General features: G+C 34.4%; 1 protein-coding gene and 1 non-coding gene across 2 annotated transcripts in view; one reads left to right on the top strand and one right to left on the bottom strand.

Moving 5' to 3' along the window:
• Positions 1–7,210, top strand: part of LOC115984614 (RAB11-binding protein RELCH homolog) — a 14,781-nt gene extending 7,571 nt beyond the window's left edge. Inside the window, exons 3-17 of the mRNA XM_031107636.1 lie at positions 5–171; positions 493–567; positions 665–793; positions 883–957; positions 1,038–1,247; positions 1,486–1,638; positions 1,738–1,952; positions 2,110–2,227; positions 2,422–2,554; positions 2,623–2,821; positions 2,900–3,005; positions 3,088–3,228; positions 3,315–3,438; positions 3,570–3,686; positions 6,607–7,210. Coding sequence (XP_030963496.1) covers positions 5–171; positions 493–567; positions 665–793; positions 883–957; positions 1,038–1,247; positions 1,486–1,638; positions 1,738–1,952; positions 2,110–2,227; positions 2,422–2,554; positions 2,623–2,821; positions 2,900–3,005; positions 3,088–3,228; positions 3,315–3,438; positions 3,570–3,686; positions 6,607–6,989 — 2,345 coding nt within the window. The 3' untranslated portion in view covers positions 6,990–7,210. The remainder of the gene's footprint in view (positions 1–4; positions 172–492; positions 568–664; positions 794–882; positions 958–1,037; positions 1,248–1,485; positions 1,639–1,737; positions 1,953–2,109; positions 2,228–2,421; positions 2,555–2,622; positions 2,822–2,899; positions 3,006–3,087; positions 3,229–3,314; positions 3,439–3,569; positions 3,687–6,606) is intronic.
• A 1,901-nt stretch (positions 7,211–9,111) lies between these two features.
• TRNAL-CAG lies at positions 9,112–9,192 on the bottom strand. The gene has a single exon. It is a non-coding gene; the product is annotated as a tRNA-Leu (tRNA).
• Positions 9,193–26,614: the final 17,422 nt, after the last annotated feature.

The following is a 26,614-nucleotide window of genomic DNA, read 5'->3' as shown; positions in this document are numbered from 1 at the left end:
ACAGATAAACCTGAGGAAATTTCACAGGAGTTGTTAATGAGTCATTTGAATGATGATAATCCTTTTGAAAACACTGGAAATGTTTCCAAACAAAATGGTGAACCACGATCAGAAGAAAGCAGACTCCTAAAATCAGACAATTTATCTGGTGAAGCTGTTTCTGATAATATGGCAAGTACATTTTACTCTTGCTTGGGGAAATATAATAGCTTGCACAGGAATCTGCCAGAAGCTTTTTCTTCTGCAGGGGGTTGGGATGGGGTTCTTATTGAGGCAACTTTGTGGTGATATATTAATGTTCTTTATGGGGGCCTCCATTAAATACAAAACTTCTTAAAGTTCAATTTCAAATCTTTGAATACCTATCCCCCTCCCCTGCCCCCAAGCCTAAAAAGAAAAAAAGGAAAAAGAAAAGAGAAGTCTGATTTGCATGTGCTTGTGTGGTAGAATTTTATTGAACTCCATATCTGACATATGGTTATACTTGGACAGGGCTTAGGAACCATACAGATCTTGGCAGATGCCTTGCCTAAGATTGTACCTTATGTCTTGATCAACCACCGTGAGGTTTGCTTTTTAGCAATTTTTTTTAACGTATCATTTATCTCAGGAGTTTTCTTATCAAATATTCTATTTGTGATGTATTGGTGTTATTAACCTACAGGAGCTTCTTCCCCTGATAATGTGTGCGATTGAGCGTCATCCAGATAGCAGCACTAGAGATTCCTTGACCCACACATTGTTTAATCTAATCAAACGCCCAGATGAGCAACAGAGACGAATTATAATGGATGTAGGTCATTCTTTGAAGAATGAAATTTGTGTTGTTAGTCAGATCTATGGTTATAAACATTATGTTTAATCTTTTCAACTCTATATCAGGCATGCGTTAGCCTTGCTAAGAATGTTGGTGAGATGAGAACTGAAACAGAATTGCTTCCCCAGTGCTGGGAACAAGTAAATCTTTTCAACTCTATACCATTCTGTTTTTTACCTCAAGAAATAGGTACTCATTCTTTTGGATTAATGTATTGCAGATAAATCACATGTATGAGGAACGTAGGTTGCTTGTTGCTCAATCATGTGGATTGCTTGCAGAATTTGTCCGGCCTGAGATTCGTGATTCTCTTATTTTGTCCATTGTGCAACAATTGATAGAAGATTCTGCAACTGTTGTCCGGGAGGCTGCTGCTCATAATCTGGCATTGCTGCTTCCGCTCTTTCCAAATGTGGACAAATATTTCAAGGTCAGCCTCACTAAATATGCTTCGAGGCTCATGGAGAAGAATTCTGACTTGACAGGATTGGCTGCAATGTAAGCTCTAGAACAGGTTGATGACACATGGTCTAGGGAATGGAGCCTTTTCTGCTTACCGTAATATGATGCCTTACAATAGAAAAGAAGTAATAAAATGAAAAAAAAAAAAAGAAAAAGAAAAAAAATGACCGAGAAGTTTCTCCAATATAATTATTTTTTGTTGATAGGTGGAGGAGCTCATGTTCCAATTGGTCTGCGATCCTTCTGGAGTAGTGGTGGAAACTACACTCAAAGAATTGCTTCCTGCAGTGATAAATTGGGGAAACAAATTGGACCACATTTTGAGAGTTTTACTCTCTCACATCTTGAGCTCTGCTCAGGTATGCTTCTTTTTACCATTGATTATTCACTTGTTGATGAGAACTATTCCATTATTGCTTTATAATTCTTTTTCTCTTGTATATATCTTAATATTGCAGCGCTGTCCACCTCTTTCGGGGGTTGAAGGGTCTGTGGAGTCACATCTTCGTGTTTTAGGAGAACGAGAGCGCTGGAATGTTGACGTTTTACTAAGAATGCTCATAGAATTGCTTCCTTATGTGCACCAGAAAGCAGTTGAGACATGCCCATTTTCTTCTGTTCCTGAAACAATGGGCAAACAATTTTCAACCTCCTTGCTTGAGTTGTATGCGGGGTAAGCTCTGGTTTTCCCCTTTTATTTGTTTCTGTTAAATACATTTTCCCCCTTTCCATTTGATACCAAACCTTTTTTCTCGAGATAATATCATCATTTCATTTGATAGCCTAGTTTCCTCCATTATTACTTCTGAGTTATTTTAATATATAACTAGGGGACATGTTGAATGGCCTGCATTTGAATGGATGCATGTCGACTGCCTTCCTGATTTGATTCAGCTTGCGTGCTTGTTACCTCAGAAAGAAGATAGTTTACGAAATCGAACTACAAAGGTAACAATGTCTACTCTTCAAAGCTGTTCATGTTTGTATTTTGCCGAAATAAACTAAATTGGAACATTTACACGTCATTGGATTGTATGTTCATTAATTTCTCAAGTATGGCTTGTCAAAATTAATAAACTTGTACGATCAGAGTAGTGTTCTTCAGTTGTTGCTGAATGCTGATCTACATATTGCTAATGCAGTTTTTGCTGGCTCTATCTGAACATCTTGGGGATTCGTATCTTACACATATAATGCTGCCTGTATTCTTGGTAGCAGTTGGGGATAATGCTGATTTGACATTTTTCCCTTCCACCATCCAATCTAGAATAAAGGGTATTGGATCTTAACCTGTTCTGTTCTTTCACATCATTGCAAGATCTTTGACCATTGCTTTATTACAGGTTTGAGGCCAAGAACTGCTGTGGCCGAGAAGCTAGCTACTCTGTGTGTCCTACCACTACTCTTGGCAGGTGTTCTGGGTGCTCCTAACAAGCATGGACAATTAGCAGAGTACTTGAGAAAGTTGTTAGTTGAAGGTAGCATGAAGGAAAGTCAGCCAACAAAGCGTAATGAGATTGTTGATGCTGTCCGTTTCCTCTGGTTCGTACATCAGCATAACTTTCAGTGTGAATTGTTTGTAATTCATTGTTTGACTGATAGGTTTTCTCCGTAATGCAGCACATTTGAAGAACATCATGGTATGATATTTAATATTCTATGGGAAATGGTTGTCAGCTCCAACGTAAATATGAAAATCAGTGCTGCCAATTTGTTGAAAGCCATTGTAAGTACCTACTTTGTGAAATCGTAATTTTCAGTTGCAATTGAATTAAGATTAGGACTTATAAAATTATGGTGTTTGATAGGTACCATATAACGATGCAAAAGTTGCTTCTACTCATGTTTTGCCTGCCCTAATTACTTTGGGCTCTGACCAAAACCTGAATGTGAAGTACGCAAGCATAGATGCATTTGGAGCTGTGGCCCAGCATTTTAAAAATGATATGGTATGATTTGTTTTGGCTCTTCAATTGACATTAGTGTTTTTGATGGATGAGTATGCATTTGGCTGATCAAACCCGACACATCCTAGATTGTTGATAAGATACGTGTACAAATGGATGCTTTTCTTGAAGATGGATCTCATGAAGCTACTGTTGCTGTGGTTCATGCATTGGTGGTTGCTGTACCACACACAACGGAAAGATTACGAGATTATATCCTTAACCTTCTTCATTAAAAGATTATTTTTTGGATCATTCAATGTTATTTAGTCTATAACTTTTCCTAGTTGGCTCTTAAAATCAAGTCACCAGATTACACTGTTCATTTCTTTAACATGATATACATCTTTTGTCCAAGATTTTCCAGCTCTCAGCTACGCCAACTTCTGCAAGTGACGTGATGCGCCGCCGTGAAAAAGCCAATGCATTTTGTGAGGCAATCCGTGCTCTAGATACTACAGGTTTTTCCTTTTTTATTTATTTATTTTTTTTTGGCAGACTGTGTCCTTTGTATTTCCTTTACCTTCATACTTTGGAAATATATTTCCAGTCATGAACTTCAACTCTAGGTGGATTGCAAATGGTATTAGAAATATGCTTTAGTGATATGGTTGTTCTGTAGAAGTTAGTTGAGCATCTATGTTTTATTGGTTTATTTTATTTGTGTTTTTGTTGGTTGTTTGAGCAAGCATCTAGCTCAAATATCACTTTCTCCTCCCATAATAATGGGATGGAGGGTGAAGTCGTGGGTTCAAGACCCAATGGGTGCATGTGTAACTTGCCTGTCAAAAAAGGATACTAAAGTGACTGGTTTATCTGAAATCACATTTGGTTGTCAATTAGCTTTGTCTTGATGGGAAAGAATCCCCTCCTATTTAAATCATCAAATTTCTTCCAATTTTAATTCAGATATATGACATTTTGAAAATTATCCAATGGTCTTAAAAACCCCATGTAAACCACACAAAATCAAATAAATTCCACGTGTCTCACATTTAGGCTCTGTTTGGTTGGGAGGATGAAAAAGTGGGAAGGATTGAAAATATTGGGATGATAGAAAATATTTTTATTTTCACCATGTGTACTTGGTAGGGAGGATGGAAAAATGGTAGGATAGAGAGTAAATTTCTATTATGCCCTTATTATTAAAAGTAGAAGTGTGGAAGAGTGGGGATAATTTTTTACTTTTTTCTCATTGTCATTTTCTTTCCTCTTTTCTTCCCAATTTGGAAGGGGAAAAAATGGTGGGTCCAGGTGGAAAATTCCATCCAATCCCATTCTATTTCCTCTCCCTTTTCATCCAACCGAACAATGGAAAATCATATTTCCCTCTCTGTTTTCCTTCCCCATTTTCCATCTTCTCTCTTTTCAACCCAACCAAACATATTATTAGCTAAAAATTATTATGTGAGGGGATCTTATCCCTACTTTTGGCTAAACATACTGTCTTAATGTATTAAATTATACTGAATTGTTTATGTGATGTGGACACAAATTAAGGTTAAGTATAACAAAGTTGCAGTGCTCAATTATTACATACCCAAAGCCATATTTCTTTCTGCTGGGCTTTTTGAATGGGTGTCATTTATGGCAGCTGTGTTTAGGCCTTTCATTTATAAAAGACAGCTGGCCAAGCATGCTTATTTTTATTCCTGTTGGTTGCTTTGGAAACTCAGAAGGTAAAGAAAAATGATTGGATTGAAAATCTTTATGTTCTTATGGCATTAGAAATGATAAACTCCCCAAAACTAAGCAAAAAGACAACAAAAAAACTAGTTTTAGTCTTGATTAGTAGCCCTTCTTGTTCTCTAGAGATCTGAATCATAAATATATTACACAAATATTAAATTCTTTGCTATTTTAACATTTTCTTAGCAACTCAGCAGATGAACCTTCTGTAGAAACAATTTGACTGATCCCTTTCTTTTAATAACAGCTGAACACATCAGCATTAGCACATGAAAACATGTCATTCTTATCTAAAACTTGAGTTATAGTGCATCATTTTAAAGAACTAATGGAACGAAACACAATGCTAACAGCTTCAGTCTTAGAAATTGCACCATCCATTGCAGGCATAATAGTGTATAAATTCTATTCTGCCATGGCATTTGGGCTTGGGTCTGGAGTTTGGAGTGCATATAGGCAAGAACGTATACATTTTAAACCCCCGGCTTGTCCATTTTCAATGCATATGTGTTGGACATGCAATGGACACTCCTGCATGCATGTCCTCATTGTGTTGGTAGGAAAAATATGTATTTTATAAGAAAATTCCTTTGATTTTAAATATGTTTTTAAAGATTTTATAGTTATTTATTTTCAAAAAGCTTAAATAAACATAAAATATGCCTATGAATAAATAAAATATACCTGTGTGTGTGTGTTCGTGTGTGTATAATATTGTCATATTCCCACTATATTGTTTGCTAAACTTTCAAGAATTGCCGTGTTTGTCTGTGTTTATTAGTATATAATATAGGTGAGTGGTGTAAGGGTGAAGAGTTTTTGAGGTCTGAGGGCTGTATTAAGAAATTGAATGGCCGAGTCAATGTCGTCATCATCGTCAAATTCATTGTTGGAAAATCTTTGAGTGAATGTATAGGGCTACGCTTGGAACAAAGGGGGAAAAACAATAAAAAAAAGGGAACCAAGTGGTTCAGCGGTAGCATTAAAATTTTCCCCTTCCACAAATCAAAGCATTAGATTCAGTCTCTATCTGTTGGAAAAGAAAGAACAATCAATCTCAATCTTTATCTTTTTTCAATCAGTTAAAGGACCAGAGAAATTCATTTGACCTGGGTTTCCTCCTCTTCTCTTCCCAAAATACTATCATACATCTTGCACCAACCTCACATCAACTTTGCATGTATAACCATTTAGAAACAACCAAAGCAAAATCATAGGCAGTGACCATCTGGTTAGTGTGAGCATGCCTGCTATTAATTGCTGGATTTCTGAGATTGTACTCAGTAGTTTATCTGTGTGTTAGTGCTGTTAGTGTTTTGTGCTGTTATTTTTATTTTAAAAAGAAGCGTAACGAACTTCTAAATACAAATTGCTTGTTTTGATCTGAACTGTATGTGTGTCAACACTCACGTGTCAAGTCCTTATTCAAAGAAAAGGACATCTGTTAGATTGGAAGAAAATGCAGGCTGGACCCGTGTAGACTGCTGCCTTACAGTATGTAACCAAAATATGGTTTCCAACGGTTCTGAGGAATTGTGGCACATTCTTATGGCACTGCTAATGAGTGACTATTATTTTTTCTTTTTCAAATGCTTTGTCAGCACCAGTTGTCTATTTGAAATTTCTTGTTTTGTGTCTCAACTTCTATTCATGATATGTATGATGCTCAATTTTCATCTTTGCTTGTTACAGATCTTCCTGCAACTAGTGTTAGAGACTTCCTCCTACCTGCAATTCAGAACCTATTAAAAGACTCAGATGCACTGGATCCAGCACACAAGGAAGCCCTCGAAATCATGATGAAGGAAAGATCTGGTGGAACTTTTGAGACAATTAGTAAGGTGATGGGTGCTCATCTTGGGCTTGCCTCGTCAGTGAGCAGTTTCTTTGGTGAGGGTGGGCTGTTGGGCAAGAAAGAAAACGCAGAGCCACCGCCACCAGAGCCTGTTGAGTCACCAAAGCCAGTGTCACCTATGCCAGCAGACGACACTAGATTCATGCGTATCATGAGGGGCAATTTCACAGACATGCTTAGGACTAAAGCAAAGAGCCCAGAGGAAACTCAGAACCAATGAAGTTGGAATTTCCCCTATAAATGGCTATGGAGAGAATTTTTGTTTTTTAATCTCCTAATATGTCAGGTAAAGTGGTTGTTCCCTGTTTATGAGGTCGCGATTTGCTGAAAGACAAACTTCCTTTTATTACTTAATTCTTTTGTTGGTGTGTTTTTTAGGAAATATTCTTTTCTTTTGTTGGTTTCATAAGCAAAAGGAAATAAAAGAGAGAGAGAGAGAGAGAGAGAGAGAGAGAGAGAAAAAAGGAAAGGAAGGGATAGATGTTTTTTTTTTTTCCTGCAATTTTTTTTTTAAAAAATGTTATTGTTCGTTATAGCACAAAATCGCATGAATTTGTCCAATCTTGGCATGTCTATGCTGCCTTGATCTTGAGCTTCTTGGCAGTAGCATAAACCATATTCACCAGCAGGCCTTCAGTATAAAATGTACTAGCAGGTTTCTTTGATAAGTAATCTTTTTTTTTTTTTTTTGGCTGAATGAGAAGTAAACTAATGTTTTTTTTTTTTACTTGAAGATAAGTTTAAGCTGACACATTTGTATATCGCCCATGTTTATTCCTGGCCAGTATTTTTTTTACAAAAGAAATTGTTTTATTATTATTATTATTATTATTATGATGCTGCAATGATTACCTTGACAACGTCCAAAAGTAAAATCAGTGGTTAAAATCAAATCAAGCCCAATCTGTCCTTTTGGTTTGAAAAAAAGAGAAACCCCCTCCCTATTTTTAAAAATGACACTGGCACAGTGGCACCCCAAGTGGCTATTACATTTATTTATTTATTATTATTATTTAAAATTTACTTATCATACAACCAATTTGGCTAGTAAAATTTTGTGTGTGATTATTATGAATGGCATTTAACTTGAAAAATATATATTTTTTGACTTAATTATAATGAATATGAATATAAACGGTCAAAGTGGGTTATTTTCTATATAAATCACAACTTTAGGGGTGTAATATCATTTGTAAGATAAAAGGCTAAAGTGTAAACTACACACCCAAAATTTGGAGATGTTTGAAGTTTTATTTTATTTTATTTATTTTTTATTTTTAAATTCTATTCTATTTGCATTAGTGGCAGTCTTTTTGTTCATATTTTTTTGTTAAGTATTACATAAGCTTACAATGTGTGTTTTGTTCGTCCAATAAAATGATGCTACGCCATTTTTATTATGTTATGTTATTTTTAATTATTTATAAATTTTTTAGGTTACTAAAATAACGTGATATCATTTTATTGAACATGCATGACAAATTTATGTGGCACTTAATAGAAAATATAAATGAAGAGATTGCTGATACAAACATAATAAAACTTCAAAGATAAAATCCAAATTTTGAAATTTTAGAGTGTTAAATTTAAACACCCTCAGACTTGAGAGGTGTAATTTGCACTTTAGTCAAAAAATGAAAAAAGAGGTTTTGATATATTTTTCAAACCTCAAATGGAGGTTATTATAATTTCTCCATTGAAAATTTAGACTGAATGTCGGATGCTGATTTTATTACAATCATATATTTTTATTACAATCACATGTCTTGAAACTTGAAAGTTTAATCCTCATGAGTTCTGAAAACTTATATCAATATTATGCACTGAGAACGGCTTGCTATTACGAGATGACTGATGGGGTACAAATCCAAGCCCTGTTTGTTTGGACGGAAATGTCTCACAGATCATGGAAAAGCTAGGATTTATAGAAAATTTACATGGTAAAGTTAATTGAAGATCCATAAAAGTGCTAACATAAAGTATATATCAAATCGTGGCCTACCACCATAAGAATTACTATTTGAATGGTACATTAATTAATTATAGAATCTTCAGAATAATGATTGGTGCATTAGCGAATAAAAAAAAAAATCTGAATAAAAATTGTATAAGTTAATTTACTCAACTAACTAAACAAAACTTGTATAAGTTAATTTACTCAACTAACTAAACAAAACTTGTGAACAACTTGAGCTTTTTGGGAAACAAAAAAACCATGTTTGAATAATTGGAACTAAGCTAAAGTTTGCCTCAAACTTTTCAACAAAGTAAAGGAACTAAGCTTGACGATCACAGTCCTTAATCCTTACCAAATTGAAGGTTTTTCAAGGTAAAAAACATTATGTCAAGAATGGGATTCGAACCCATGCCCTTTCGGACCAGTACCTGAAACTGGCGCCTTAGACCAACTCGGCCATCTTGACCTTCTTCGACGATTTTTATTAATATTATAATTTATAAGTGCTATATTTCAGCTTTCACAGTTCCCCACCCCCAACAAAATAAAAAGAAAAAGAAAATCTTTATGCTGACCAAATCTCTTATCCTTTTTTCTTTTTTATATATGCAGCAAATTCTTTCTCTTAACTCTTAATCCCTTTTAACATACACATACACTAGTTGCTAACTTGCACATTAATGCACAAATTTTTTTAATATTTATAAGTAATGAATATTTATTTAATAAGTATGAATAAATAAAAAGTGAAATTGAACAATTTATGATAAATAAATTAACTAATTTCATTAGAATTTGTTTAGAGAAGATCAATAATCTAATTTAATTAGAAGTTGTTTAGTGTTTAGTTGTTTTATCATGTATTCTAATTTGTATTAACTCACATATTTTAGGACTTTTTGTAACTTTCAAAATCAAATTAAAAATATATATTAAACTGATAGTGTGGAAAAATATGAGTTGTCAAAAAGATTACATGGCAACATTAAAAAGAAAAAAAAAAAAAAAAGTCAAAGAAGAAATCTAGTTACTCCTAGCTAATGCTTGATCATAATTCATAACATTAGGGTGGAACTAGGTCTCGAGGTGGGGCAATTGCCCCCGGGGGCCCATGCCAATCGGCTAAAATGCTATTTCTAGTTTGTTTAACTTCTACATTTTCTTTGTGCTTTTATAATTGTTTAATCTCTATTATATGTCTGAGTTTCGCTGAAGAAAATATAAAGAAAATATTTTCTATTATACCATTTTTTTAAGGTTTAAAAGTTATAACAAAAATAAAAATAAAGAAGTAAAAGTTTTAATTCAAGAGAAAAAAAATGTACAATAAATTTATGTCTCACTCAAAAAAGAGAAAAACATTATATATATATATATATATATATATATATTTTATTCTTTTAAAAGTGTTGTAAGTTTAAATTCTTTATGCAGTAACTTATTGCTTTTCATCAAAATGTGTAGATGTAATCAAATTTATATATAATTATATAATAAACTTCATCAAATGATATATTTTAAAGTTAAATTCTAAACTTTTACACACACAAATGGTTAATATAGATTTTTAAACTGTTTTTGTTTAATCGTTTTATGATTTTGATAAAAATTGATATAAGCTGCACTTGAGGTGTATCTAATCACTAAAAAGCAAAAAATCATAACAAAATATAATAGATATACTAAAATTTTAATTTTTTTAAAGTTAAAATACTTTTTTATATTCACACGGATGACATTTTATTGTATAAATTGGTATTAGGTGTTATAATATATATATATATATATATATATATATGTGTGATGTGGGCATGTTGTGTGCTTGTCTATAATTCATATAGATCTACGTATGTTCAAGGGGTATATGGAGATATACGTCTGTTAGTTATAAATTTTGCACATTGAATTCAAATCTCGACTTCGATGGACAAAATGGCCTTATGCCCTTTTCACCCAAATTATATAGTTTTATGCCTCTCCTTCCCAAACTAATTTGGGAAATGAAAAAATTTCTGAAGTCCTATAGTGACATTTTTAAAGACCTATAGTGATGTTTTAAGGACCTATAGTGATGCTATGAGTTGTGCATAACTTCTTTACACTTAACTTTTAACCTTACATATTTATCTATGGCGTTGCAATATTTATAAGATGAGAGTAAATAATATGTTGCACTCTTAAAAATACTAAGCCCATCCCGGTATTAGAGATTAAGGCTTTGTTCAATTGAGTATTATAACTGACTCAAATAAGGCTATTTATTATTATTATTATTATTATTATTATTATTATTATTTATTTTTTCTCCAAAAGAAAAAAGAAAAAAGGAATGCCCCCACCTTAAAACATTTCATTTTTTTACCGACAAAAAGGTCATCCACCGGGAGTTTTGAGTTTAGTACCGATATTTTAGCAACAAATCCAATAAATCTAAAATGCCACAAGTTGATGAACCTTGTTAACATAGCGTTTGGATAAACTTGAAATTCGGAGTATAGTCAAGCTGATCAAATCATCTAGTTTCCATCCATCCTAGAGTTGCCTTATTAGAAATAATGAAGATTTTGATTTCTAAAGAATTTCCCAAACAATTAACTAGTTGTCATGACTCAGTTGCCCCTAATTCAGTTTTGATGTATATATTTTTAATGAGAAATGTTATGTCCACAATATTTTCATAACAAATCCTAAGTGACAGATTATTATTGGTAGGGTAAAAAAGTAATTTTAGTGATAGATTCAAATTATAACCAATAATAATTAACCACTTATGATTTGTTGTGAAAATATTGTGAATGTAGCGCTTCTCATTTTTAATAGATAAAAGGTATGGTGCCCTGATGATTATATCCTTCCATTAAATTAAGTGCTTTGTATATCCTTTGGGTTTGTTTGGGATTTGTTTATTTTGTTGAGACAAAAAACTTTTTGCTGAAAGTACTGTAGATAAATGTAAAAGTTAGATGAAATAGTAAAGTGAGGTTCATAAATAATACCAAAAAATGCAGCGGGACCCATGAATAGATGGGTTCTTGATGATTATAGATGTTGTGGATGCAACGCTTCTCATTTTTAATAGATGAAAGGTATGGTGCCCTGATGATTATATCCTTCCATTAAATTAAGTGCTTTGTATATCCTTTGGGTCTATTTGAGATTTGTTTATTTTGTTAAAACTGAAAATTTTTTGCTGAAAGTACTGTAGATAAATGTAAAAGTTAGATAAAATAGTATAGTGAGTCCCATAAATAATACCAAAAAATGCAGCGGGACCCATGAATAGTAATAAAAATAAGCTGAGTAGTAAAATAAGTTGAGAAAATTAATCATACCAAATGAAGTAAAATAAGTTGTACGTCGTGTCTTGTAGTGGACCAAAAGGAGTTAATTTACCATTCAATAATGAATAATTCCTGCCAAAGGCCTTGTAACTGAATTGACACCTCCCCATATACAAAGAGTTTGGGGGTTTAGAGGGGAAAGGGTTCGAACTGTGAGGTTAGTAGCATGTTGTAATTATTTCTCAAAAAAAAAAAAAATAATTCCTATTTCACCCAAAAAAGAAAAAAAAAAAAAAGAAAAAAGAAAAAAAGAAGAGAATAATTCCTAAGACGCTATCAAAAATTAGAACTATGAAGTGGTGCATTATCAGAGATTTTAGAGTAGAGGAATCGTGTTGTCATGTAAGATCTTGTAAAATCATTCCCTTTTGAAGAACCTAATACAAAAGTCTTGTTATGAATTAATTTCTTTCCCTTCTCATCGCTACTAAGAAAAAAGAATAGCAATAGCATTTATGGATAACACCTATATATATCTAAAAGTTGAAGCATAACAATTATTGTTGCTACGCTCCCATTGAGCCACATCAGCGGCCACATCATCCACCTTTTTTTTTTTTTTTCTTTCTTTTAAAACTTTTATTCTCCCTATTCTTAAAAAAAAAAAAAAAAAAAAAAAAAAAAAAAAAAAAAAAAAAAAAAAACCCTCTTCTTCTCCCTATTAGTTCACATTTACTATTACACTTTCCCTAACCTTTCCACTTCCTCCAACCTATCCCCTCCCTTTTTGCCTCTTCATCTCCCCACTCCTCTCCACTTTGCTGTTACACTTCATCATTTTTTTTTTCCCTATATTTTGATCTTCTTCTCCCCCATTTTATTTTTGTATAAATTCGATATCATTTCTCTCATTCAATCCATATTTTTCCTACAAAAAAAAAACTAAAACTGTGAGTGCTCTCTTTCTCTCTCTCTCTTGGTGGATTTTTGTTCTTTCTTATAACTCGAATTAAGATTGATTGTATTTTTTTTTTAATATATGTTTTATTCTCCCTATTCTTAAAAATAAAAAAATAATAATAAAAAAACACATCTTCTTCTCCCTGTTAGTTCACATTTACTATTACACTTTCCCCAACCTTTCCACTTCCTCCAATCTTTCCCCTCCCTTTTTGCCTCTTCATCTCCCCACTACTCTCCACTTTACTGTTACACTTCATTTTTTTTCCTATATTTTGACTCTTTTTCTCCCCCATTTTATTTTTGTATAAATTCGATATCATTTCTCTCATTCAATCCATATTTTTCCTACAAAAAGACTAAAATTGTGAGTGCACACACACACACTCTCTCTCTCTCTTTGGATTTTTGTTCTTTCTTATAACTCTGATTAAGATTGATGGTTTTTTTTTTATTATTTTTTTTTAATATATGTTTTGGTATTGTATTTTTTAAATTTCACGTCACAAAGTCTTCTCTCTCTCTTTTGTAGCTTTGGTTGAATTTTGGTTTGGGTTAATACTTAATTTTTTTTGGAAATAGGAATTTGCATTTATATAAAAACAATCTACATGGCTATGAATTTGAATATGCCTACCAATTTTTTGAGTAATAAATTATTATAAAGTCTATTTTTTTTTAATTTCTTTGGTTTCATTTTAATTTTGGTTAAAATAACATTGTAATTTTGTGATGAGTTTTTATTTTATTGAAAATCTCCTTATTCCTTAAAAGATGAGAAATTTGAATAATAAATTTGAAACTTATAAAGTTTTGTTGCATATTAGGCAAATATAACACTACAACAAAAATTAGAAGAAGATGGTTCACCTTAAAAAAAAAAAAAAATCAGTGATCTTTATGACTGTTTAGGCTTGCTAAATTCCACAATCAGTGACCATTGTGATACAAGGTGTAGACACAGTTTATGGGTTTGCCATTTGTCGTGGTGATATCTTAGAGAAAGATTGCAAGACTTGTATTGTTAATGCAACCAATGAAATTCGGTCACTTGTCCGAATAATAAAAGTGCAATAATATGGTACTATTACTGCACATTGAAGTATCATAATATCGATTTCTTTGGCCAGATTGACCATGACACATTGTTCTTCACAAATACCCTAGAAAACATGAATACTAACCAATTGATTAGACAAAAGAAAGGAGCGTGGTTGCCCCAACTCATAGGGCAAGCTTCTATGAATGCACAAAAGTTTCTTGCCGGAGACTTCGATGTTGGAGACAATTACAAACTCCACGGGTCAATTCAATGCCCTAGAGACCTTTCAAGCTTAGACTGTATGAAGTGCCTCAATATTTCAATTGGGTTTATTCCAAAATGTTGTGACTTGAGTAAAGGAGTGCAGATCTTTAGTGCGACTTGTGACCTAAGATTTGAGACTTTCACCAAAAAGTATAAATTTGGAAGTTGAAGTATCCTGACATCAATTCTACTATCAAAATATAACGTGTAATTGGAATATACTTTAAGTTTGTGGATGATGAACTTTTCTACTTTAAGAGTTGGTGATAAACTTTACAAGTTTTATCCAAACTAGTACACAATTGAATAAGATTTGCTGTAGTTCCTTAATTTTATTTTTCACTAAGCATAACTTGTGCCATGTATGGGGAAAAAAATAACATAATATAATACTCTTTAGGTTGCATCAATTAGTTTAAATAGTGAAATATCTTATATATATATATATATATATATATATATCAATCAAAGCTTAAGCGTAGCATTTATTGTTGCTACGCTTCTGTTGAGCCATATCAGCGGCCACATCATCAACTTATTTTGTACCTTTTTTTTTCTCTTTTAAACTTTTTTTTTATTCTCCCTATTCTTAAAAAAAAAAAAAAAAAAAAAAAAAAAAAAAAAAAAAAAAAAAAACCTCTTATTCTCTCTGTTAGTTCACATTTACTGTTACATTTCTTCCAATATTTCTCCTCCCTTTTTGCTTCTTTATCTTCCCACTACTCTCTACTTTACCATTACACTACCTTCATTATTTTTTCTTTCTTATATTTTTACTCTTTTTCTCCTCATTTTATTTTTGTATAAATTCAATATCATTTCTCTCATTCAATCCATATTTTCCCACGAGAAAACTATGCACTCTCTCTCTCTCTAGATTATTATACTTTCTTATAACTCTGATTAAGGTTGATGGTTTTTTATTTTTTATTTATTTTTTAATATGTGTTATGGTATTGTGTTTTTTAAATTTCCCATCACAAAGTCCTCAATTTCTTTTGTAGGTTTGGTTGAATTTTGGTTTGGATTAATACTTAATTTTTTTTGGAAATAGGAATTTGAGTTTATATAAAAACACAATCTGCATGGTTATAAATTTAAATATGCATGCCATTTGTTTGAGTAATAAATTATTATGAAATTTATCTTTTATTCCTTTGATTTCATTTTAATTTTGGTTAACATAAATTGTAATTTTGTGATATGATTTTATTATATTGATAATCTCCTTATTCTTTAAGAGATGAGAAATTTGAATAATAAATTTGAAACTTATAAAGTTTAGTTGTATATTAGGCAAATATAAAACACTACAATAGAAGTTAGAAGAATATGATTCACCTTAAAAAAAATATTAATCAAACATACAAAAAATAATATTATGATATATTTGTAGAGATAAAAAATACTTGTAGATTTTTTTTTTTAATATAAAAATAGATAATACTTGAAGTAATTGTTACTTTTTATAAATTATACTTCATTACATAATATTTATATATTTTCACGTATCCCGTGAGTCTACTACTAGTTTTATAAAATTTAATGATTGCTTGAGCCATTCGGTGGACATAAAAATATCAATTCAAGCAATTATGCTGATAGGTGGTGCTATTACTTGTCGTCACACTCAACAGTGACTAAACTACTTTTTGTATATGCTGCTATCAAGACATAATAATGGCTGATTATTTGCATGATTAGCATAGGCAAACGAATTTTCATCCAGACCCAAAATGAAATCTCATATTGTAGATGTAATCCTTATTTTTCAGACAACCTAGAGGAATAATGGTTGGTGTAGCTATGCTTTTCTCTAATTACCCTCAGAAATTCTCTTCATTTTGCAGTTACAATTTACAATTTTTTTTTATAGTTGAAAAATACACAAAACCCTTGTGCTTTCCCCCTAATACACGGAATCTCTTAAAGGTTTTGAAGTGTAACCCTAAACGTATTGTTCTCCGTGTTAGATTTTTTTTAGTGTAACACAAAATCCTATGTAATAATAATATTTTATGTGAAAATGCAGCTCTAAATATAAATATGCGTTATCATGAACGAAACTACATTAACAGCAAGGGGGTCATGGCCCTCTGGCCCCACAAATTTTTTTATTTTTTATTTTTTTATATATGTTATTTTACATAATTAAACTTTTTAGGAGTATAACTTCCAAAAAGTTGTGTTAGTATATAGCTTAGTTTAGTCTAGCCCATCGGGCTTAGTCCAGTATAATGCACTTGTAGTACACTCATATTACTTGTAGTACACACATATATAGCCTATATGAGGCTCTTTATTGTACAATGTTATACACACAAAATATACATATATTTATACAGATTATTCAATCTTTCTCTCTCTCACTTTATATTCTTAACATGGCATCAGAGCCATTGCTTTGACATTTTGGTACCTGTGGTCATCTTCAGCTTTCTTCTGCTACCCTTGCTTTCATCCAGTAGCCACTATCAGAAGCGAGTTACCACCGTCACACCCACAGTCCCTGTAACTCTCGAATCTCATCGTTCTGTTCATCAAACTGCCAAAGTAAAGGCATATCGCGATAGAACAGCCAATCTTGAGCAAAACCCAACCAAGAACAGCCACAGAGGATAGGATGCATGCCGACTGAAGCTTTTGGCTGTTGACCATGCGCCGTTGACTTTTGACCAAAAGTAAAAAAATTTCAACTGGACCTATCTTGCTCAGTTTTTCACGTATATTCCGATTTTGGGTTATGTTTCTTCATTTGGGGTCCCTAAATCCCTCTTTTTGGTCATTTTCTTCATTATGGCTCAAGAAAATGAACGAGACATGGTACGTCCTATCACCATTATCCTGGATGGTTCAACTACCTATCATGCATGGCCTTAGAATATGACTGTATTTCTCAAGGGTTGCAAACTATGACATTATGTAAATGGTTCGATTCCTAAGCCATTGCCAATACCTAAGTCCAAAGCTGCAATTGATGCCGGTGCCTCCAAGACTACTGTTGCAGAGGATGATTATGAAGCACACCTAGAGGAATGGGAAAGTAATCAGAGTAAGATCTTGTCTTGGTTTATCAATACCTCTATACCTTCCATTCATATTCTTCTTCCTCGTCTTGGTACTGCTGTGGCTGCTTGGATATTTCTATCCAATCGCTACAATTGCACTAATGATTCAAGCCTGGAGTTTCACATTGAATCAAAGCCTGGAGTTTCACATTGAATCAAAGCTTTATCAAATGCGCCAAGAGACAGATCAATCTATTTTTGATTATTATTCTCAGACGTCTTCTATGTGAGAACAACTTTCTACTGCAGATCCTCCATTACGGTATCCTGAGGACATTGAGCTTTTTGCTAAATATTGGGACTGTCGTCGATTTATGCATTTCATGATGGGTTTACATGAGGATTTTTAGCCTACTAGGGTTTCTCTACTTAGCTAGTCTCCTACTACTTCTCTTGATGTTGCAATCAAGGAGCTCATCTTCGAGGAGAATCGTCGGCCTACTTATCACATGTCATCCTCTAACCATATGTTGGCTCTACCCTCTCTCCCCCCCATAACCTTCCATTGCTGCAATCACTACCCCTCCACAATTAACCTTTGGGCGTCCTTCATTTCAGTCTTCGAAATGTACTCGCTGCGAGTTTTTCCGTGCCAAGGGCCATGATATCTCTGTTTTGTCACAAATTGTAGAAATTCATGCAAGAGTAGAATGAAGCTCGTCCTCCTCGAGTAGCTGCTATGTGTCCCTCAGATCTATCGGTTCCTATAGGTCCATTTTTTGCTTTCTCGCTTACTACAGTTGATATTGAGGCAATAGTTCAACAGGTTTTATCCTGAACTTCCATTGCTCTTTTTTTCACTCCAGGTAACCATTCTTGGTTTTTTGATACTGCATGTTGTAACCATATGACCCCTGATGAATCACAATTCTCTGATAAGGCACCCTTAGCACATCCTACCTCTATCTACACTGCTGATGGAACTCCTATACCTGTTAGTCATAAAGGAACACTCTTTACTCCTAGTTTATCCCTTAGTGACACTTTTCATATTCCAAAATTGCCCCTCAATTTGCTTTATTTTGGTCAACTCTTTGTATTAGGAGTAGATATTCTCTTTACTAATCATGGTGTGGATGTGCAGGATCCTCGGACAAGTCAAGTGCTTGGGACAGGCCGTAAGGTTAGACGTTTGTTTGAGGTTCACAACTTGAAGATTCCTTCATGTTAGGACATATGTGAATAAATGTTAGAAACATATGTCAATATAGAATTGGCTAATGCTTTGACAAAACGCACTTTATTTGTATTTGGGTAGATTTAGGATGTGTTTAATGCTTCAAGAAACAAGGTTTCAAAATCAAGTGTTAAAACCATGCAAGTCTGTCCAAGAAACAAGTGAAGAAGTACTGGATTTTAAAGCTTGACAGCTAGCATCTATCGAGGTTTAAAAGGCAGCTTTTGCCTGATGCTCGACAACTGCTCGATTGATACCCTATCTATCAAGGTTTATGAAAATAGTTTTTCATAGCTGATTTCACTTCAATCCATGAATACATGTTTGAGCATTCTTTTCTCACAACCCTAAACACATATAAGGATTGTTTTAAGGGCCATAAAAGGTTGCGCAAGTGTGAAGCAAAGTTGTGTTCATGCAAATTGTGACCAGAGACAGAATTTGCCCTAGTTCATCTTTCTCTTAAAGAAGTTGTTGTGTTCGTACACCATAGGGTTTTGTAATCAAGGAGCTTCTTGATCTTCATCGTGTGATGAACTGAAGAACTTTGCAGCCAACATCTTTCTCAAGTTGGTGAGTAAGCCGCGTATTGGGATCCGCACATCGAATTGGTTAGTCACGTACTGGGAGCTTGCATTAAAAGGAGAGATTGTCACTACAGAACAAGTCCAATTGGGTATTGGGGTAAGGGTTCAATTGTAGGTTGGTATAAGGTATTGAGATTCTTTTACTTGTAACCACTTGTTGTGATAATAGTGAATTCTTAGGAGTAGTGACCTTAAAATCACCCGCTGGGGTTTTTGTCGTGTAGGTTTTCCCCATTCGTAAACAAATCACCTTGTCAATTTATTTTCTGCTGCACTTTAACTTAGTTGATGATTTGTTTATGCTACCATGCTATTGCTTGCTAATTGAATTAATTAATTAACTTGGCTAATTAATTTGTTAATTCATCATAAGGGGTCAATATATTCTTGGCCTATCAAGTGGTATTAGAGCCCGATCATAGGTTTGAGTCGTTGGAGCCGCATTGTGAGGGATTTCACAATTCGCTCAAATACCAGTGGGCTTGGTCTACAATTGAATGCTATAAAAGATTTGTACCCCCTCATCCTTCACCAAGTGGTCGTTGGATGGATCGCTAAGGCACACGGTCTGAGAAGTGGTATTAGAGTAGATACACTCTAATTAGGTTTTAATCTTTACTGTGTGATCCATTGACCGCTGTTGTCATGACAGCAACCAGCTTGAAGAGATCTTTGTTTGCAAATACATCTTGTTTTTCTAATCTCTACTTGTTTGAGTGTATCATAAAATGCAAGTCTAAAAATTATTTGAATTCTATTATGATGACTATTGGAAAAGATCTGAGCTTGACAAAGAAGAAACTAGATTGTCTTAGAATGAAAATGTGCAAATGAGTTCGTTTAAGAAGAGTGAAAGTTAAAGGCTTTGTTCATAAAAGGCAGATGAGAGAAAACACCATTATCACTGATTTGTCATCTAAGCATGAACTTTGCTTCATGATGAAGTCCACATTTAAGGTTATGGACACGTGTTTATGGTACCTTGACAGCGGTTGCTCAAGACACATAACTGGAGACCGATCTCTCTTCAAGGTTTTTGAGTCTAAGAAAGGTGATAATGTCACTTTTAGTCATAGGAGCAAATCACAGATTAAAGGAAAGGGAATCATCTGTCTACCTAGACTGCCAGACATTGTAAATGTTTTATATGTAAAGGGTTTGAGAGTGAACTTGTTGAGCATAAGTCAGATATATGATCAAGACTTCATGGTACTATTCCCAAAGGGAAAATGCCTTGTCATGGATGAGTTTGGGAAGAAACTCATAAGTGGTGTTTGTACTCTAGACAATTGCTATGGCTTGGATCCTGATGCTGATATTGTGTGCAATAGCATTCGTTTACCAAATGAAGATCTATGGCACCAAAGGGTGGTACATGCTAGTTACAAATATCTTTCGATTGTATCTAAGCATGAGTCAGTCTTGGGAATGCCAAGGCTCAGTAGAGTGAACAATATGGTGTGTGGACCATGTCAGCTTGGAAAATAGATGAAAGCTAAACATTCGGGCACTCAGACATTCGCTACATCTAGACCATTGGAACTACTACATTTGGATCTCATGGGTCCAACCAGAACCAAGTCTCTTGGTGGAAAGAGATACATCATAGTTGTGGTAGATGACTTCACTAGGTACACTTGGGTCATCCTCCTATGTACCAAGTCTGATGCTCCTGAGCACATTGAAGCCTTGTGCACAAGATTGTAGAATGAGAAGAGCTTGAAGATTGATTGAATTCGAAGTGATCACAGTAAAGAATTCGAGAACTCTTACTTGAAGTCTTTCTGCACTAGGTCAGGTATATCTTAGGAATTCTCTGCTCCTATTACTTCTAAGCAAAATGGTGTAGTAGAAAGAAAGAATAGGGTCATTCAAGAGATGGCTAGAGCTATGTTGCGCAACAAGGATGTGGCTAGAAACTTGTAGGGAGAAGACGTCAATACTGCATGTTATACGGTTAATAGGGTATATTTCAGACCTGGTACCAAAAAGACTCCGTATGAGCTGTGGAAGGGAAGGAAACCAAAGGTTAAGTATTTCAAAATCTTTGGAAGTACCTGTTTCATTCTTAAGGATAAAGAGAATGTGGGAAAATTTGACTCCCAAAGCAATGAAGGAATATTTTTGGGATACTCCATACTCCTCTACAAGCAAGGCTTATCGGGTATACAATAAAAGAACCATAAAGGTATTCGAAAACGTGAATGTTGTTATTGATGAATCTTCAGAGTCTAATTTTGAGAAACTTAGTGAGGAAATACCCAAAGAAATTTTTCCTCCCGAGCCCAAGGATGTTCAAGAAATTGTTGATCAAGAGCTCACATCTCCAAGTACTCTTGACACTCCAAGTGTTGTAGAAGGTTTAGCAGACATACTTCACCTGATTCTAAATCCCATAAAGAGAAAGGACCTTCCTCAAGGATTAAATTGAATCATCCTCTTGAATTTATTGTGGGAAACATGAATAAACTTTCACTAAGGAAGCATACAGTTGATAAATGTGTTGCTAACTTTGTGTCTTATCCTTGTTATTTGTCTTAGGTTGAATCCACTAAAGTTAAGGAAGCTTTTTAGGATGAAAGCAGGGTTAAAGCTATGCATGATGAACTGTTTCAGTTTCAAAGGTATGATGTCTGGACTCTAGTATCTAGACCAGAGGGTTTGCACATCATTGGCACAAAGTGGATATTTCACAATAAGACTGATGAGGAGGGCAATGTGATCCGCAATAAGACTCGTCTTGTAGCTCAAGGATACTCTCAAATGGAAGGAGTAGACTATGATGAGACATTTGCTCCAGTAACCCATATGGAGTCCATTAGAATTCTCCTAGCCCTAGCATGTCACTTGAAGTTCAAGTTTTACCAAATGGATGTAAATACTACTTTCTTGAATGGGTTCCTTAAGGAAGATGTCTATATGGTTCAACCAAAAGGATTCATTGATCCACACTTTTTGGATTATGCGCTGTACCTCAAAAAGGCACTTTGTGATTGGTTCACACAACACTTGGTGTCACATGGTTTCACAAGAGGAAAAACTGATTAAACTCTCTTCATCAAAAGGGAAGATGGTGAGTTAATAGTTGCTCTAGTCTATGTTGATGATATCATCTTTGGGTTGACTAAGGATTAACTTGCTCATAGCTTCTCAAAACTCATGCAGGTCGAGTTTGAGATGAGCATGATTGGAGAGTTGACTCAGTTCCTTGGTTTGCAGATCCGTCAACAAGATTCAGGTATATTCCCATCTCAATTTAAATATGCTAAAAAACTCTTGTGAAAAAGCTTGGTTTGGAATTTGCTAATTCTATTAGAACCCCTATGAGCCCAAATGTTAAACTCACTGTTGATTTGTTGGGTAAAAGTGTAGATTCATCTCTTTATAGAAGCATGATAGGTAGTCTTCTTTACCTTACTACTAGTAGACCTAACATTAGTTATAGTGTGGGAGTGTGTGCTAGATATTAGGCTAATCCTAAAGAGTCTCATATGATTGCTTTGAAAAGAATCATAAACTATGTCAAAACCACTGCCAACTTTGGTATGTGGTACAATAAGGATACAAATGATGTCATAGCTGGGTATTCTAACGCAGACTGGGCTGGGAATGCTGATGATAGAAATAGTACATCGGGGGATTGTTTCTATGTGGGTAATAATCTTGTCTCTTGGATGAGTAAAAAGCAGAATTCCATCTCATTATCCACTATAGTATCTAAGTACATTGTCGTCGATAGCTGTTGCACCCAACTTCTATGGATGCAAAAACTTCTCCTTGATTATGGTATTTGTCAAGAGCATCTCACTATCTATTGTGACAATACTAGCACCATCAACATCTCTAAGAACCCGGTTCAACATTCTTGAACTAAACACATTGAGATTCGACATCACTTCATTTAGGAGCTTGTTGAAAATGGTACTCTCACTCTTGAGTTCATTCGCACTGATGATCAGAAGGCTGACTTGTTCACCAAACCTCTTGATAGCAAACGGTTTGAATTCCTTCGCCAAACCATTGGTGTTATCTCCATGGATTGATCTCTTCTTCTCCTCCTCCTTCCTCATGCATTTGCATCTAGTTTTATGCATTGTTTTGTTTAACATATTTTTGTTTGTTTATTTTCAGTTTTAATTAATTTTGTTTTTCATAAAAATAAAAATAAAATTGAAAAATCAGAAAAATACACTGTGTGTGTTTATGTAAATTGGTACTTGTGTACCTTAGATGCCCATTGAAACAAAGTTTTCTAAACTTTGTATCTTTTGTAGCTTAGATGAACATCTCTATGCACAACTAAGCAAGTGAGATTTGTGGCTCATGTTTGTGATGAGTAAGATTAAGTAATCTCTTCTACTTAACACTCGTATCACTCTTTTTGACGGGAAGAACTAGAAAATCCTAAGAGAAAGGCATAAATAACTATCTCACCACTGTTGCCCACCAATCATGAAATGACATTTGTATGCTTTGGCATAGCAAAAGTGGAATGTCAAATGCTTAACATCATTGGGTATTTCTTTTCTATCTCTTATATGCCCATGTATGGTTTGCTTAAAAGAAAAATATGCAAAGAGAAAAAAAAAAAAAGTAAAAAGAATCAAAATGCTTTATATATGATTGCAAGCGTGTATTCTAGGAGATGTGAGAGTTATATGATGTACCTCGAAGGTGATAGTCCCCATCAAATAGTTATGATTGTGTGTGAGTTAAAGTGATTTTCTCATATCTCAAATCGTCATAACATGGAGACACTCATGCAATCCTGCGATGTTTTTCACACACAACACATAATATTCTTTACTACTTTTGATACATGTGTAGGTACAATGTGATTTGGCCATCACAAGGAATATATGTGTTAATGTATGCTCACTAAACTGTCTTAACTTGTTTTTGAAATATAAAATTGGTTAGACTTATTTAGTGTGTGTGTGTTTTGGATCTATGTGCTTGACTTTTTTTTTTTTTTTTTCTTCTTGTTGAGAGATGTTTTTGAGAGCTTAAAATGCTGTTTGGATCTTTGGTTGAGTAGCATGCTTGATTGCATTCATATCTGTACTTTTCTCTTCTTGAAAAATTGTTTTTAAGAAATCTTGATAGCTGCTAGACACCTCTTGACAGCTAGGTTATCTATCGAGCCCCTTCAGCTTCTTTTTATTGCATTCTCGATAGCTGCTCGATAGCTACTCGATCCATCGAGGAACTTTCTGGATGCTTGATAGCTTTTTGATCCATCGAGCCCCTTTTGCACAGCTCTCGATAGATCCTCGATAGCTCTTTGATAGCTAATTCTCGCGTTTTAAAGCTCGACATGTCTTGACACCTCTCGATCCATCAAGCTTTATGATTTTCTATATATAGGGTCAGCACGAAAATTCTCTCATTTTCTACGATCTCTCTCGATAGATTCTCACTTCTCTCTAACCCAAACTCCTCAAACTCAACCTTGTCACTTCCCCACTTGATCTTCGGCCTAAATCAAGTTTTTTTCATCTAGTATGATCTTATTTCTCTCTTGTATCATGCATTTCATTTTTTTTTTTTACCTAAGTTTTGGGTTTTTGTAAAGTTTTTGGGTTTTTTCAAAATTGATGAGGTTTTCGCTAAATTTTTGGGTTGGGTTTTGCTTAAATGAGTTTAAAACATCATGCATTGCATTACATCTTCATTATAACAATGTATCATGCATTTTAGATGTGTGTTTACTTTGTTGCAATGATGTGTGTTAGTAGGTTTGGATTGGGCTAAGCCCATGATGTTTTTAAGTTTGCATGTCACATGTTCATGCATTTCATGCATACGTACCTTCATTTATCTTTATTTTGATATTGATATTGTTGGTGCTTTTCTATGTGTTTCTTTATCTCCCTCTTTCTTTTGTTAGTTGCTCTATGGCACCTAAATGAAAATCCACTCCGTCCTAGAACCCTTTGCATTCTGGGGCATCCACTTCTTTTGACACCACTCCTTCTCACATATGGTTCCACGATGATAAAGCCCATAAGGACTTTTCGGAGAACTTTTCTCGACGAGGCATTCATTCAGAATGCCAAGTCATTCTATCAAATTTTTTCGATACTGACATTCCCATTATCATCTATAGTCGGGGTTAAAAGTCACTGTATGGCATCCTCGTCACTTGTCCCATTGTGATCATACAGGAGTTTTACTCCAACATGCACGGATTCGATACTTCAATACCTCATTTTGTCACTCGCGTTCGAGGTACGCACATTGTAGTTACTTTGGATATTGTATCCGAGGTACTACATGTTCCTAGGGTAGCACATCCTAACTACCCTGGCTGCGATCGTCTGAGGACTGTGTCCAAAGATGAACTCTCGTCTCTATTTTGTAAGACACCTTCATCTTGGAGTGACCATCAAACTACCCCTTGCTCGGGCTTTGCAAAAGGTCTGAGATTACTTAAGATGGTAATGACATCATTCTTCACCATTGTCTCACTATAACTCTATCATAGACTGTTGTGCTCGATTTTTGTTATCCCTCTTAAAGGACATTTCTATTGACTTCCCTTCTCACTTTACTCTATCCCTTATAAATGTCTATAGAGATATGACGATTCGTGATAAGCTCATTTTTTCTTCCGCTATCACGAGGCTTCTTTGCCATTTTTCTGTCTCCTTTCCTGAGTCTCTTCATTTTTCGGTTATGAGTGCCATAGACACTACTACTATTAGATGGTGCGAGGCACAGCTTAGACCGAGGTGGCCCTAGACTGAGACGACGACTCCTCTAGCTTCTTCTGCTCCATCCATCTCTGTTCCTTCGTCTTCTGTTGGTGGAGTGACTCTTGAGGCCATTATGGCACAGCTTGTGCACATGGATGCTCAACTTGACATGCTCAGTGATGAGTCATGTCAGGTGAACACTCGTGTTGGATGTATTGCACGACGACAGGTTGCCATGGGTGGTTTCACTACTTATACCTCTCGATCTCCACCGGCTTCAGAGGATGAGAGTGATGATGGCTCCGGTAGTGATGATGTTGATGAGGACGATGGTGCTAGCTCACCCAGTGATGATGAGATCTCTACTTAATGTACTTACCCTTTATCACTCATGACAAAAAGGGGGAGTAGTTTTGATATGAGAGTAGTCATATACATAGGGGGAGAGAGTTAGCATAAGAGATTTTTGTGATAGGGGGAGTGTTATTTTTCTTTTCTTTCTTTTACATTTACCTTATGTATATTGGTCTTGTGACCATTTGATGTACATTGTACTTATATTTGGGTTTATATATTAATGTATGTTATTCACTGTTAGAGTTTATGCCCTAAAATCCAATTTATTGGAATGTTATAAATAGTTGAATTGTTTAATTATATAAGACTATTTACGAACTAATGAGACATTATCATAGTCCTTGAGATGCATTGTATGTGATTTAGTAACAGAAGATATAAATCACAAGTTCCTTGTAAACTCAAAATATAGTTCATAGTCGGTGGTGAAATTGAGTATTTCATCTGCGAAGAC

This window comes from Quercus lobata, chromosome 4, assembly GCF_001633185.2.
Source record: "Quercus lobata isolate SW786 chromosome 4, ValleyOak3.0 Primary Assembly, whole genome shotgun sequence".
Taxonomy (NCBI): domain Eukaryota; kingdom Viridiplantae; phylum Streptophyta; class Magnoliopsida; order Fagales; family Fagaceae; genus Quercus; species Quercus lobata.
This window is presented reverse-complemented; position numbering and strand designations above follow the sequence as displayed.